Source organism: Colossoma macropomum, unplaced genomic scaffold (assembly GCF_904425465.1).
Source record: "Colossoma macropomum unplaced genomic scaffold, Colossoma_macropomum, whole genome shotgun sequence".
Classification (NCBI taxonomy): Eukaryota; Metazoa; Chordata; class Actinopteri; order Characiformes; family Serrasalmidae; genus Colossoma; species Colossoma macropomum.
This window is the reverse complement of record NW_023494790.1, coordinates 30,199,286-30,215,637: the sequence shown is the minus strand read 5'-3', so window position 1 is coordinate 30,215,637 and position 16,352 is coordinate 30,199,286. Positions and strand designations below refer to the sequence as shown.

Genomic DNA, 16,352 nt, shown 5'->3' with positions numbered 1-16,352 from the left:
CCTTCACTCCAGTCTGAGGTCCTGAACATTCCTTTAGGTCCTTTGTATTTTGATTAATCTAACTTTACCTCGGGTCCTGACAATTCTCTCAGTCCCTGCTACAGACAAACAGCCGCTAACTTCTTGCCTTTCCCTTAGGGATGGAATTTGCCAGGTTATGAGCATTGCTTCTTTTCCTTCAGATGTAACACTTGGCATTCAAACCAAAGAGTTCAATATTGGTTTCATCAGACCATAGAATATTATTTCTCATAGTCAGACACTCCTGTGGTTTTTGGCAAAGTTTAAGCAAGTGGCCATGTGCCTTTTACTGCCTAAGGCCTATAAGACAATGAAGAGTGCAACAGAAGAAAACATCCAGAAAGGAGAGGAACTGAGCAAGAGGGGAGAAAAGAGTGAACAATGGTGTGGTTTTTCAACACTGGAGAGACATGAAACTTGAAAACTGGTGCCAGGCTTGCTTTACTTTGGTGGACAGGTAATTATTTTGTTTGGTAAGTTTCTGGTGTAATTTGGTATCCTCTAAAAATTGTTGACCTTCTGAACTGTTACATTATAACCAGGGCAGCATGTACTGAGAATACGTATTTAGAGTCCATCTAACTAGTGTACTTGTTACAGACTGTGTACCGATTTTAAAGCAGTTAATAAGTAAGAATTGATAGAATTTCCTTTAAAGATTATATGCTTTTTTATTTATTGGGTAAGTATTCTAAAAGTATTAAAAATGTAAAAGATAACAGTATTTTGAACACTGCCTTTTTAAAATGTAACATGGGCTGAATACTGATACTTAATTTTCTTTATTCATAATATATTTACAAATTAGGTTTAAAAATATTTTCAGTATTTGCCTTGTTTGCTATAAACATTGGAGTAGCTTCTGTAAATGCGCATACTGAACCTGGAATTGTTTATTGTCACAAAAGCCCTTGTTGTCTTTTATCATGGCATTGAAAGTTCAATATTTTACGGCAAGAAACAGTCAAACGCCAGTGCATTTCTCCAGCAGAACCTGATAAACCTGTTTAGCAAATCAGCATGCAACATTTGGGTTAGGTGACACCACACTGTTTTAGGCAGAATCTCAAATGGCTTCCTTCTCCATACAAAGTGCAGTACATAGGTAAAATAATAATAAATAATAATATATAATAATAAGTAATAATAGTATATACAACAATAAATTTAAAAATGCCATCAAGTTCTAAATGAGTTAAGTTTTTCATGAAATGGTAAAATGTCTCACTTTCAACATCTGATATGTGTTCTATGTTCTATTGTGAATTAAATCTGGGTCTGTGAGATTTGCAAGTCATTGCATTATGTTTTTTTTACATTTATTTACATTTTACACAGCGGCCAACTTTTTTGGAAATGGGGTTGTAATATAAAGTAATTATTTGTATTATTATTATTTATTGTTCATAACCTATTTGTTATTACTATTATTACTAACTCTTATTTTTGTGTAAATTTAATTGTTCTCTTGGTTCAGCACCTGGGCTGATTTGCTGTTGCCCATTCCTCTTGTTTTGGTGCATTAACACAACAAAAGTTTGCAAAAAAGAGAAGAATAGCACCTAACAAATCTCACTTTCCATGATGATAGATGCAGTCACAATCAATGTATTTGTCATACATTGATGTTAAGCAACTGTTGCGGATGTGTTTGAAGGGATCTAGCTCTCCTTTTTGGTAGATAACCACCAAAAAGACCACTGATCAAGTGATGGAGTGGGTTGAGGATTGAGGAAGTTCAGGTGATGTCATTGACACAATCATCAGATTTAAATACCACTGAGAACTTGTGGGACTATGTTAGGAAGTGTGTGGAGAATAATTCAACCACTCTACGAGGTCTGTGGACAGAAGTGGATAATGTGTGGGATGAATATATTTAGATCATTTTAAGAAAACACAGAAATAGGACAAAGCGATGTGAAGGAGTCATCAAGGGTGTTAAGTAAGCACTAAGAAGTTCCGCTGCAGTTCTACAGAAATGAATACATTTTTTACCTTTGTACAGAGCATTCAGAAAGCATTAGACTAATACACACACACACACACACACACACACACACACACACACACACATATATATATATATATATATATATATATATAAATATATATATATATACTATGGCAAGCCAAACAGGAAATATTTAATGAACATTGACATATATGGAATGAACTTTGATATATATTGAATGAAAGTCGCTGTTGAAGGGTTGAGGATGGCCAAGAAAAACTGTACATCACTCTGTCCAAGGGATCACTGTATATACATACTGGTCACTTTCTTGAATTCCCTTCCTTTAGGGAGTTTGTTAATGCCCATTTATTAATGCACAGTTTTTCTTGGCCATTCTCAACCCTTCAACAGCAACTTTCATTCAATATATATCAGTGTTCATTCCATATATATCAATGTTCGTTGTATATATATCAAAGTCCATTGTATATATATATATATATATATATATATATATATATATATATATATATATATATATATAATCAAAGTTCATTGTATATATATCAATGTTCATTGCATATATATCAATGTTCATTCCGTATATATTTATTTCACTTGTAAATGATTACAGAACAATGCAGTAAATTGTAAATGGTTTAAGTGAGCATAAAGTTTATTATGTAATTTTACAAGTGCTCAATATGGCCTCCTCCAGCCATCTTCCGGTGACAGTCAAAAACTCTATGACACCCTCTTTGAATTGATATGTGATTGGTTCCTAGGCGCCTCACGGCTGTAAAATTATGGCGCTTTGAAATCGGATGTGTATACATAAATGCATCATCTAAACCGCTTATCCTTCTGGGTCACGGTGGGGTGCTGGAGCCTATCCCAGCTGTCATTGGGCAGGATACACGCTGGACAGGTCACCAGTCCATCGCAGGGCAGACAGACACAGTCACACCTAGGGGCAATTTAGTATGTCCAATTAGCTTAACTGCATGTTTTTGGACTATGGGAGGAAACCGGAGCTCCCGGAGGACACCCACACAGACACGGGGAGAACAGGCGAACTCCACACAGAAACGACCCCAGTCTCCCGGCCGGGAATCGAACCCAGTGTGTGTGTGTGTGTGCGTGTGTGTGTGTGTAAACAGCTGAACACATACATTTACATATGTATCCAGACCCTTTACTCGGTACTTTGCTGAAGCCTAATCCTTGGCAGCGATTACAGGTCTGATTGAACAGATGTTCCAGACTCAGGCTGAGGCACTCAAGGACATTCAAAGACCTGCCCTAAAGCCACTCAGTACGATCAGGTAAAAGCCCAATCTGAGGCCCTGAGTGCTCTTGACTAGGTTTTCCTCAGGGATTCCTTACTATTTTAATTTTATCTTTCCCTCAATTTTGATGAACTTCCAAGTTTCTGCTACAGAAAAAAACATCCCCATAACATGACGCTGCCACCATCATGCTTTTTGGCAAACTCCAAGAGAGCCTTTTACCAAGAATTGGCTTCCATTTTACCATGCTGTCCCTTCTCCACACAGAACTTCTCAAATTCCATCAGAGTGGCTGTGTACTTGCTTCATTCCTTGTTCTTAGGGACCATCAAAGATGCAGAAGTTTTTTGTTTTTAGTACCCTTCCCTAGATCTGTGTGTCAACTTAGTTCTGTCTTAGAGATCTAAGGACAATTCCTTTGACCACATAGCTTGTTTTTGCTTGCCATGCACAGATTTGGTCTGTAACTAGTTATGTTTACTCAAATACATGTACCTAAATAAAATGCTGATGGATTTGTACTCTCCTGAATATTTTCAAATTATAATACTTTTACTTCTACCCAACTACAGTGATAAAAGGAAACTACTTTTTACTCAGTTACATTTTGGCCATTTATACTTAGTTATTTGTTTTCTATATCCTTTTATATACTCAATTCTCTTGATTTGATTTTATTATATTTTATTAGTGTCAGCCTTTGTTCTGCTATTCTGCTTTGCATGTGTTCTGCTTTGAGATTGGTCACACTTCTGATTTTGGAGCTTCAGCATTTTATTTTCGACCAAAACAGTCCCAAAAATAGAAGAATGGAGTGTAACAAACTTCAGTTCCTGTGCTGATAGATGCTTGATTTACCAAGACGTTCTGCTGCACTTCTACAAGTTACTCAATATTAGTAGTTTTTAGCCCAATACTTTTGCACTTCTACTCAAGTGGTTTTTTGAAAAGTTACTTTTCATTTTACTTGAGCCCAAGTTTAAATCAATACTTCTACTTGAGTATGGATTTAGGCTGCTCTACCCACCTCTGGACATGCACTGTCAGATATGAGGCTTTATATAGACAAAGGTGTGCTTGTCCAAATTCCAATCAATTGAATTTACTTTAGGGGAACTTTAGGGCTGATTATTCAGTAACTACAGGGAGATGAATGCATACTGGCTGAGCTGTTCTTAAGTTACAGAAATGTGTAATAAAACTTTAGGCCTTGACCATGCACAGAAACAAATATGCAGGTAAGTTTTATTTAAATCATTGCTTCCTTGTGACTTACAAAACAATTTCATGTTCACTTTTTCAGCAATTGTTTTTTGATATATGAAATCATTTCGTCACATTTGCATTACAAAAAAATGTCAGAACAAAGTTCAAATGGGCAACTGATCTATTTAAAGGGAATCAGTAGGCGTATTTTCATCACATGCTAATCATCATCATGACCATCATCATTATGACATATTAATAACAATCATCTTAAGTAATGTGATCGCTTCATATATTTAATACCCCTCCTGTTTTATTTACCTCAGGCTGCTGTGAAGGGCTGTACTGGAGCTAAAAGTGAGTACTGCATCATTTTACTGTTTTATAATTATTCATTGTTTGATGTAACCTATCTGTCATATTGTATTTTATGCATGTAGGCTAGGTGCATGTAACACGTTAGATCTGTCTCTGTTAGCACAGCATCCACTACTGAATGACAAGCTGTGTAGTGTCCATAGCTGCAGAGTGGAAACATGATCATTAGCATTACTATGTTGGAGACTAATTCACTATATTTTAATTTTAGTGAAAATAATCAAATTAATGTAATTCAGGAACATTAAACCATGGCAGAACAGCCAGAACCAAATGAGAATACTTTATTTTTGTGCTGTTTCACATTAATATGTAGTTTCAATTGAAAGTGGTAGATTTCTTTTTCTGTATTATTCCTGTATAGACACATTATCACAGAGACACTCTGAATACAGTTCATGTCTTGTTTATTTATTACTTTCCAAGCAAAAGTTATCATTTATTCATTTGTATTCATCAGAAAAGTAACAACAAGCAACAATAATGACCAGGCTTACTAACTGAAACTCAAAATGATCCCAGTATTAAGTTGAAAACTTTGGTAAGGCAAATAAATGTAATCAAACATTAGCAGGATAAACATTGGTGTCCTTCTCTTGGAGAACGGTTTGATGTTTTCTGGGCATGGAATACGTAAGTCTGCACAACTGATGCTCAGCCAAGCTTGAATCTTCTCTTCTGGTTTTAAACACTTTTATGTTTTTTTTCTCTCTTGATTTTGGAATCTTTAGTGTGTCTGTGTCTCACAGGCACTTTATCAGCCAGAGACATTTTTTGACAGACTAATTCAACTCAGCTTCTCAGTATTTAAGTATCCTAAAGCAATATCTTCCAGAATGTTGATGAGATTTTGAGTCAGCTATGTTGGGTAGTGGCTTTGTAGCTTTAGATATCTCTAGTTTAAATAGGACAGTATTTATGATTGATTGATAATTCATTATATAGCTGAAATGATGTACTGTTGAACATGATGAACAATGATGCATTAAAAAATTATATTATTCTAAAAATACAAACGATGATGGTGGTGCCCAAAGACTACTTTTGAGCTCTGTATAGTTCTGATACTGTATACTGCATTTCTGCTATTTTTCTTTTTTTTCTCTAGCTAGCTTTTTTTTGTAAAAATCTAATGTTTCATATATTATCCTGTGGTGTTAATGCGCTTAAGGCATATGTAATTATTTTCTCTCTGTAACGTATGTAAGTTTTCATTTATAGTCTTAGTCATTTCATTTAGATTATTGCAAAACTCCTGACTTGAAGAGTCAAATGTTGTTTGGGTGGATCAGAGAAAGTCAGTTTTTTTTTATTCAGATAATTGAATAATGTATTTAATATAGCTCTAAAAGATCACTTGGGATTACACTTTTGAAAAAAATTCATTAAATTACTGGATATGTTAATCTTTTTTCCCTTCATGATGCCACTGTTTTTGAATGATTCACACAGATGGTGTGGCTGCTGTTATCTTTGGGACTGCTTGCACCAGAACTGGCCCAAGGCTGGCTGTTCAGCAGGAAACGGCTGGACCCTGAAGTTAACATGAATATTGTAAGTAATATGAATGTTAACCACTGAAAATCTTAGGCTCATTACATACTAAGGCTTAATATTCAGTAATTACAAGGACTTCAGTTCAAACTGGCTGAGGTATTTTTAGGTTATAGAAGTGTGTAATAAAACTTTGGACCTGTTGGTGGGCCATTTTCATGTGATGATACACAACTAGTTGCATTCAGCTGAATATGCTGAGTAACTATGGCTTACTCATTTAAACATAAGATATTGTCACTTTTTGGTGTCATCAGAACATATTTTCTTAAGAGATAGCATTTGATTTGGTGAGCTAATATTTCAAAATTAAGTTGCAACCCTAATTTAAAGATCTATAGACTGTCTTTGACTTTTCTCCTGTTTTAATTGCTGTGTCTGTGTGTAACAGAGTGGGATCATCAGGCACTGGGGTTATCCAGCTGAAGAGTTTGAGGTGGTCACTGAGGATGGCTACATCCTGAGCATCAACAGAATCCCACATGGAGTCATCAGCAAAGCTTTGCAAGGTAAGATTGGATAAAAGCTATAGTTGATAAGCCTGGAGTACACTGTTCCACCATTCTCAATCAAAAACCAATGTTCTAATGTCAGCAGGTTTATATGGTTCCAAAATAATGACTGACAATCCAAAACAACTGGCAGTCCACACATGAACCAGTGTGATTTGGGGAGGACATTCTAGAACAGCATGAATGAGCATGAACAGTCTGTAACTATTTCAGGGGTGAGAAGCTTTCGTAGCAGTGTGAATGGGGAAGAACATTCTAGAACATTGTGAATGGGGATGGACATTCTACATTCTTAAAAAGAGGGTGCTTCAAAGGTTCTTTAATAAAGAAAATGATTGTATATAGGATCATGAATACTCAAATGATGCATGATCAAAGGGTTCTTTGCATTATGACAGCATTTCTCAGACTGTTGGAAAATGTGCTGTAGATGGTTCTATATAGAGCCTTTTTGAAAATGGTTCCACATAGCAACAAAAAGGTTCTTCTATTGTTACAATGTCAGGCTTGTAACAATAGAAGAACCCTTTTGGGTGCTATATAGAACCCTTTTCAAAAAGGTTCTATATGGAACCATCTATAGTACATTCATGCAAATTTTCCATCAATCTGAAGAACGCTTTCATAATGGTAACAACCCTTTAACCATGCAAAGGGTTCTTTGAGTATTCATGGTCCTATATAGAAGCTCTGATGCAGTCAATGAACAGCAGAAATTTTGTTCTCACACTCATACATTGCAACTGTTGCAAGACAATGAAGCATAATAGTTTCCTCCATTCTTCGTCACCTCTATGCTGAAACAGTAGCAAAAATGAGAAGTGTGTTCTTGCATTAGTCACCCTCCCATGTGCAGGGGAGATTCTCTTTCACGCCTTCATTTCTCTGTCTCTTTACGGGTACGCCCTTTTGCGTAACCTCAGAAGCCCCTATTTCAAAATAATCAGCTGTCCCTCAACATGACTACACTGGGTGATTAGCTTAACTGTCCACAGCTGAGCTAACAACCCATTTAATGAGTGCTAACGTACTTGGTTTGTGCGTTGGAGTTAACAGGACTCCTTCACTGTAGAAAGAGTTTTGTCAAAGCTAGCAGAGTTGGTCTGCCTTCAAACAGTAAACCTGCTTGGCTATGTTATCCCCAAACTGTAGCTGTCAAGTTAGAAAGTTAGCTAGCTGACATTCAGTGTTCAAAGGTTCTTGGTGGCTAGTAACCAAACCAGATACTGGATGAAAGTTTTGTAAAAAAACAAAAACAAACAAAAAAAAATCCAAAAACTTGTGATGACAAAAGTGGTTTCCTTTGATACCAAGGCAAAGGAGAAGCTTCCTGCGCTAGTGTGGTCATGTGACAATAAGACAATAAGATTTTGGGCACAGACACCAGACATGCTGCATACTCTCTGGATTTCTGTGAGCGCTGTGCACACCTCTCTCTCAAGAGTCCCCACCAAGATAATCTCCTCTAGTGGGGGAGCAGATGATATCCAAGCCAGATTCTAGCATTTGGGATGAGATGTGCATTATGACTAATCTCTGCCCTCTGCAACTCCCTAGATGTACTGTTAAAGTGACTGGCAGTGGGCATCATGGTGGTGCAGGAGAGAGCACACTAGCTCAACCATTCCAGCCTCTCTCACAAGGAGCAAACTAGTTCCTGGTTATTTCTGTAGGTTCCAAGGGCTTACTCAGTTTCTCTGTCACTGCTATGCCATTGTTGTCAACTTGGGTGACCAGACATCCTCATTTACTGGGGATAGGCCACCAAAAACAAATTGGAGCTGTCCCTGAAAATGTCCCCGTTTTTTACTGTGAATTAAAAACACACCAGAAAGTCCTAACTAAGACCTGGCATTAAGAAAAGTACCTCCTGTGCAAAGCCTGTGTGTTTCTACTGAAGGTGTTTTCTGGTATCAAAAAGAGATTTTCACTTGTTCTGATCACTTATTCTGATAGCAAGGTGTGCAGCCTCCTACTGGCTTGTGTGCACATTACACTCGAGCAATGGTGACATCATGGGCCCTGATTCAAGGCTTCTCTTTTCATGAGATTTCTGTAGCAGCTAGTTGAGCCTCATCTCACAGCATTGGCTGTGTGGAGGCCAATTTTTGAAGTGAGCTTGTCTGGCAATGCAGAAGTCAGAGATGGGACTAAAAAGGGTGCATTTCAACTGTCATCATGCTTCCCTACAAATCGGATTAAGTAGAGAATTCAGTTTTAATCCATGGCAAACCATAGGGAGAGAAACAGCTCAGTTTGAAGAGAATGGTTTGTCACCACTCAGAAAGTTGACAAGAAACTTGTCTAACATCCAATAATCAATGTGTAGGGAATATAAAGTGCACTGCTTAGAGACCTTGTGTTATAGAATGCATTTATAATTCTCATTCCCATCAGTGTTAATTCACCTCATAAAGTAAACATGACAAATAAGATAAACGTCAGGCAGATGTGCATTTTAAGTTTCTTGATGATTATGTATCTTTCATTACATTATATGTAATGAAATTTTCTCAGAATTAATGAATGTGTTAACCCAGACCACCTTGCTACAAGATTAGTTTTTGCTTCACAGACAATTTGCATGTTGATGGAATGCTTTCTATTCACATAAGCAAATTCATTCTCTGATGGCCTCTTTATTGCAATGTCAGTGCAGTTCATCGCTTTTGGAAAACAAGTCATCGTTACAAATTGTGCATTGATGTCTCTTCACTGAAACAAATTCCCACAGACACACTGCAAAATGTTGCAGAAAGCTTTAATAGAGGAATGGAGGTTGTTATATTCACAAAGAGGGTGGGAACTCTAAATTAATCCAATGGTTTTGGAATTGGATGTCCAAGAAGCTCACATGGGTGTGATGTGTAGTTAGCTTAGGTTCAGCCTTTATAATAGGAGCCCGCTAGCCAGCTAATGTGTCCACCTCTGCACCTCTTTTGGTCAACTGCATCAATCCACTAGTCTGGGGCCTGTTGCTCGCATGTGAATGGCTGTAATATTTACTCCAGCAGTGTCTATATATAAGCACAAGTGTACCGGACTCATGTATGAGACAAATATCTTGAAATATTTGGAAGTGAAACATTTAGCATCGTTTTTGCCAAGCCAGTGACAGAGAGAGGTGCTTATGTATACATACAAATATCTTGCATTTACTTCAGTTGTTAAATATAGTTTTTATGATTAAATATGGTTCTTATTATTAATTTTACATTATACGATAGCAAATGGCAATTATATACAGAGAATAAACAAAAAGTTTTTTGTTAAATATCTAAAATGGCCTCAGCCTTATACAAATTCAATAGGCCTCTTTAAGGCTTTTTTGGTGCTCCCAAAGGACCAGCTCACATAGTCAGATCAGTGATAAAGCTCCCCAAAAAGAAAACTAAGTTGGTGCACACACACACACATATGCTGGCTACAAACAAAATTTCGTCCTTGAACAACATACTGGAAGTAAGATCATGATTGGTGTTGGGGTCATTATTTCATGTCTTTTAAGAAGATAAGGTAATGGATTAACATTTGCATTGTGGATCAGTTGATAATCTTTTTTGTGACCCGTGTTTATGGCAGATCCTAAGCCTGTGGTGTTCCTCCAGCATGGTCTCCTGGCTGCAGGGAGTAACTGGGTTTCCAATCTCCCCAGCAACAGCCTTGGCTTCCTCCTGGCTGACGCAGGGTTTGACGTGTGGCTGGGTAACAGCCGAGGGAACACTTGGTCAAGAAAACATGTCAGCCTCAGCCCTAAACAAAACCAATACTGGAAGTTTAGGTTAGAATCACTTTTTCTGTCTTTTGGAGTTTATTTTTAATATGATTTGATTACTAAAGCACTATGGGATTAGTTTTACACAGGGATGTGGGGTAATGTAATTATTACCTGAGTTTTTCAGTGATGTTAGTTTAGTCCAAATACCTCATGTCAGTCATTTTCATGGACTGCTCCCACGTCAGTAAGGATTACATGGATTTTATCGTTTATAAAACGAACTGTAGAAACAACAGTAGGTTATAAATTCCTGCGCAAATTGCCATGTCTGTAAATATTCAATCACATCCCGTGTAAAATAAGTTTTCTTAGATATGGACACAATTAAAGAAGCTTTTACTTGTATTCTCTTATTGACCATAATCAAATAGCTGATTGTTAGCTCTAATTCCTAGATTAATTACAAAGCTAAAGACACATTGCACTCACTTAAGACAGCTATGCATATGCTTGTGTTAAAAAAGTTTCAATGAAATTCAAAGTTTGTACAAACTCAACTCTAAAAATGGCAATAAAAATAGAAAGCAGTGAATCTGTTTGACATGTATTAAATTGAAAACAGTACAAAACTCTATATAATAAGCTTTTTTTGTAAATATCTGCCCATTCCAAATTTGATGCCTGCAACATATTCTAAAACTTTGGGCCAGGAGCGTATTTACCACTGTGCTGCGTCACCTTTTATGATTCTTCAGTTATACAACTCTTCAGCTGCACAACATTGTGGTGTTTTGCATGTCAAAATGCGTCACGTTTTCAAAAGGAGACGGGACGGTGAAATACCTAAAATCCTTGCAATTGGAAATATTCAGGAAAGCATTTTCTGGATATTTCCATTTGTACCCAAGCATGATTGCATCACCTATTTAAGATGTTTTTGAACATTTCACAACATTCCTAGTATTAAATTGCTCCTGTTCCAACTTTATGGAAAGTGTTGCAAACACTCTATGTATGCATATTTACAAAAAAAAAAAGAAAAAACATGAAGCATGAAGTAGATAAAACATTTCATATCTTGTCTTTGTACTGCTTTCATTTAAATGCAGATCAAAGTGCATTTACAGATCACTGATTTCTGTTTTTATTTGTATTTTACTTACTGTCACAACTTTTTTGGAATTGGGGTTGCACATACTTTCAACTTTTGAGCAGCTGAACATATTGTTACCTGTGGTACAGATCATTTCCCCACCTCCCCATGTAAAGATAATCCCTCCCGAATTGTACTAAAGTAATACAAACTCATTGAGAACTTCATAATAGCTCTTGCAGCATTATGAATTTGTTTCAGTTTTGTTTAATGCTATATATATATTGTTTATTTGTATGATTGTGTACTTAGCTGAACAATGTTTAACATGAACCCTGTTCTCAGAAAGGCTCCCTGTTTTGTGTCTTTTTGGCAGCCGTGATGAAATGGCTAAGAAGGACCTTCCAGCAGTGATAAACTTCATCACAAAAACCACAAAGCAGGATAAGATCTTCTATGTTGGCCATTCTCAGGGAACCACTATAGGTAAAGTACTGAGATCTCACCTATGACACTTTTAATTCATAATAAGTTTAGTTCACTGTTATGTAACAGCTATGGGGTATCATTTAACATTGGTTGTATTTAAATGGTTGATGGGTTAATGTCTGTCTACAAGCACTGAGAATATACTGTATAACTAACGCATGACTTGATTTATTTTTTATTTTTATTTTTTTTGGCAGCTTTCATGGCATTTTCCACAATGCCAGAGCTGGCTAACAAAATCAAGATGTTTTTTGCTCTGGCCCCTGTAGCCACAGTAGCCTTCACAAGCAGTCCAATCACCAAACTGAGCGTCCTTCCAGAACCGTTGATTTGGGTGAGAATGAGCAGTTTGATAAACACATCACATCACATACACATTCAGTGCCAATGCACTTGCATTCATCTGTTTCTCATGTGGCTCAAATTGTAAGCATTTTTTTTGTTCAATTCTCTCTTCAGGGTCTCTTTGGAAGGAAAAGCTTTTTTCCTCAAAATAAACTCCTCAAATTTTTTGCAACAAAATTCTGCAGCAAGAAACTGGTTAATGTGTTGTGTCGAAACATAATGTTCCGCTTGTTTAACTTTGACAAGAAGAACCTAAACATGGTAAGTTGTTGAATTAAAAGTCTTCATCTCGTCCAGGAATAATTTTGAATTCTATATTAGCATTATGTTACATTCTAACTTCTTTAATCAGCATTTTCCTCCTTGCCAAATATCTCATGTCTGTTACTTTCTCATATCAGACGAGAATACCTGTGTACATCACGCACTCTCCAGCTGGAACATCTGTACAGAACATGGTGCACTGGACTCAGGTACACAGCTTACAAACTCGATTCCAAAAAAAGTTGGGACAGTATGTGAAATGCAAATAAAAACAGAAAGCAGTGACTTGTAAATCCACTTTGACCTGTATTTATACAAAAGCAGTACAAAGACAAGATATGTAATATAATGCAAGGATGAACTGAGGTTTGCCACTTTGCCAAAGATGCATCAGCAAAATGTCCAGCAGTTAAAAAAAACAAACAACCAGAGATTGCAAGGATTTTAGGTATTTCACCCAATACAGTGCATAATATCATCAAACGATTCAGAAAATCTGGAGAAATCTCTGTGAAATTTGCCAGGATGAAAACCACAATAAAAGAGCAATGATGCCAAATTGCTTTGCCTGACCTTCAATCCCTCAGATGACACTGCATTAAAAACCAGCACGTTTCTGTGATAGATATCACCACATGGGCTCAGGAATATTTTGACAAATTACTATTAATAAACAGTGTTCGGCGCTGCATGCACAAATGCAAGTTAAGACTGTACTATGCACAGTGCACTGTGTAAATATGTCTGATGAGTGAACCTTTCAGACTGTTTATGGAAATACTGAACGTTGTGTTCTCTTGGCCAAAGAAGAAAAGGACCATCCAGACTATTACCAACGCAAAGTTCAAAAGCCAGGCTCTGTCATGGCATGGGGGTGAATTAGTGGGTAACTTGTACATCTGTGAACACACCTTAAACACTGAACATGCTGCCTTCTAGACAACGTATTTTTCAGGGAAGTCCATGTTTATTTGAACATAACAATGTCAAACCACTTGCTGCATGTTACAACAGCATGGCTGCATAAACAGAGAGTGCACATGCCAAACTGGCCTGGCTGCAGTCCAGAAATGTCTCCCATTGAACATTTTTGTACTTTATTAAGCTCAAAATACAACAATGATGGCCCATACGGCTGCTCAGATATTGACATGGAGTACTCATGGAGAGTTCTTTTAACAGGCTTTGAAAAGTGGGAAACTAATGGCATACAACTATGGAGCAATTGGAAATATGGTTCATTACAAGCAGGTAAGACTACTCTGTAGAATTGTTTAAATATTCATTATGTTTTAGGCATCTTCCAGCACTTCTCTTTTCTCCTGCTAGTTGACTCCTCCTCAGTACAACGTGAAGGACATGAAGGTGCCCACAGCGCTGTGGTCAGGAGGGCAAGACATCCTGGCAAATCCAAGAGACATTGCAATGCTGCTCACACAGATTCCTAACCTTGTGCACCATCATCGCATCGAGCACTGGGGACACCTGGACTTCATCTGGGGTCTGGATGCTCCTTACATGATGTACAACGAACTGATCAAGCTGATGAGAAAGCATGTGTGATCATTTTCACTCTGAGTAATAGTGCTAAAAACTTGCTGCTTTTAAACTGTAAAACAACCACCATCATATAAGTGTGCATTCCATGACGTGGGCACCAGAAAATAATAGCAATAGCAAATTTTACTGTACTTTACTTTGTTTTACCTTTAGCATCTAACATACAAATTGGTTTATGAATGTATCTCAGTCTTTGATAAGCCATCAGTTAAGAAGACAGATGTTCCCTCCGTTCTAGGGTTAGCGCATTCCCCAGCAAAGAGACCCTGTGGAAGAGAATGGCTGAATATTTTCTTCCAAATGCATTTGTTCATATGCATATTAATCTCTAATTTTAGCGTAGGCTGTATTTTTTTCATTCTGTGATTTCTATTTTGCACACCCATCAGTGAACCCAATCAATGTTGCCTTTCTTCTGAGAACTGATAATTTTGAAAGGATCTGTTGAATTACTTTATAATCAGCGGACCTACTAAGCATCTATTGATAAAAATTGATGCTACATTTTTTCACAGATACCATTAAACTTCAATTTGTATAATATTGATGTTGTTTCCAAAAAAATTGGGAAGCTGTGCAAAATGTAAATAGAATCAGATAGCAATGATGTGCAAACATTTAAACACTTAAATGAAAAATTAATTAAAAATAGTGCAAAGATAACAAATGTTGAAATTTTATTGTTTTTTTGAAAGATTTGACAATTTTGGATTTCATTCCAGCAACACATTTTTAAAAAGTTGGGACAGGGCAACAAAAGACTGGAAAAGATGTATACTGCTAAAAAATAGACCCGGTGGAACATTTTACAACTAATTGCGTTAATTGCCGACCGGTCAGTAACATGATTGGGTACAAAAAGAGCATCTCAGATAATCTTTCAGAAGTAAAGATGGTGAGGAGTTCACCACTCTGTGAAAGACTGTGCAAGCAACAATTCAAGAATAATGTTTCTCAACGTAAAATAGCAAATAACTTGGTGATTTCATCAGCTGCAGTACATAATATCATAACTGTATGCAAGGAGCAAGGCCAAAAACAATATTGGATGGCCAACAATTGTCTGTGAACACAGTTGTTGTTGCATCCACAAATGCAAGTTAAAACACTATTATGCAAAGAAAACCTTCTCTTGGCCTGAGCTCATGTAAGATGGACCGAGAAGAAGTGGAAAATTGTCCACAGTTCAAAAGTCAGCATCCGTGATGGTATGGGGGTGCATTAGTGCACATGGCACGGGTGACTTGCACATCTGTAAAGGCACCATTAATGCTAAATGATTTTTGGAGCAACATATGCTGCCATCCAGACAACGTCTGTCATCCAATGAAAAAATTGTGTTGTTAAAAAACACAGTGGTCCCAACGTGTTGCTGGCATCCAATTTCAAAATGAGCATATATTTTTCAAAAAACAATAAAGTGCTGTCTTGGCACTATTTTCAGTTAAATATAATGCTTAAATCATTTGCACATCACTGCATTCTGTTTTTATTTACATTTTGCACAGCGCCCCAACTTTTTTGGAAATGGGGTGGTAACAGATGTTGAAATTACTCATACATGGAAAAAAATGTTAGATTTATTTATAAATGTAATGTCAAGTATGTACTTACGCAAGACATACTAAAGTGATTTAAGTAAATTCAAATAAACAGAACTGATCATTTTGGTGTATAACCCAAAAAATAAAATGTTGAATATTATGTCAAGTGGTTCCATCAAACTGTGTTAAGTAACCTTTAACATGTTCAACTGATTCAAGTAAATCCCACAAGTAAGTTCTAAATAACTGGATTGATTTTTTATTTGCATTACTACAACATTTAACTTATTATGGCTATGTTCTACTAATTAAAATAGAAAGAGAAGAAAAAGTTAATAGGTTTAAGTTACGTGTGCATAATTTTCTTAAGTGCTTGACTGTGCTACTTAGCAGTAGGTTACATCGTAACTTGTACTTACAGC

The 16,352-nt window shown here is 36.7% G+C and overlaps 1 protein-coding gene across 2 annotated transcripts; it reads left to right on the top strand.

The window, feature by feature from the left end:
- The first annotated feature begins 4,451 nt into the window (after positions 1-4,451).
- On the top strand, positions 4,452-14,389 carry LOC118808874 (lysosomal acid lipase/cholesteryl ester hydrolase-like). Of its 2 annotated transcripts, XM_036571756.1 has the most exons (11): positions 4,452-4,505; positions 4,800-4,830; positions 6,304-6,405; positions 6,797-6,914; positions 10,500-10,698; positions 12,105-12,214; positions 12,415-12,551; positions 12,677-12,823; positions 12,964-13,035; positions 14,009-14,077; positions 14,156-14,389. In XM_036571756.1, exons 3-11 carry the CDS (start codon positions 6,304-6,306, stop codon positions 14,387-14,389), a joined length of 1,188 nt encoding a protein of 395 aa, XP_036427649.1. In that variant the 5' UTR covers positions 4,452-4,505; positions 4,800-4,830. The 2 variants fall into 2 exon arrangements, with proteins under 2 accessions (XP_036427649.1, XP_036427648.1); XM_036571755.1 differs by lacking the exon at positions 4,452-4,505 and having other exon boundaries at positions 4,743-4,830.
- Positions 14,390-16,352: the final 1,963 nt, after the last annotated feature.

What these genes read in the sequence shown, in the direction of transcription:
- LOC118808874 (XM_036571756.1), top strand. Translation starts at nt 6,304, where the DNA reads ATGGTGTGGCTGCTGTTATCTTTGGGACTGCTTGCACCAGAACTGGCC. An exon ending in CATCAGCAAAGCTTTGCAAG is followed by an intron (nt 6,915 to 10,499) that starts GTAAGATTGGAT and finishes TGTTTATGGCAG; the next exon opens with ATCCTAAGCCTGTGGTGTTC. An exon ending in AACCAATACTGGAAGTTTAG is followed by an intron (nt 10,699 to 12,104) that starts GTTAGAATCACT and finishes TCTTTTTGGCAG; the next exon opens with CCGTGATGAAATGGCTAAGA.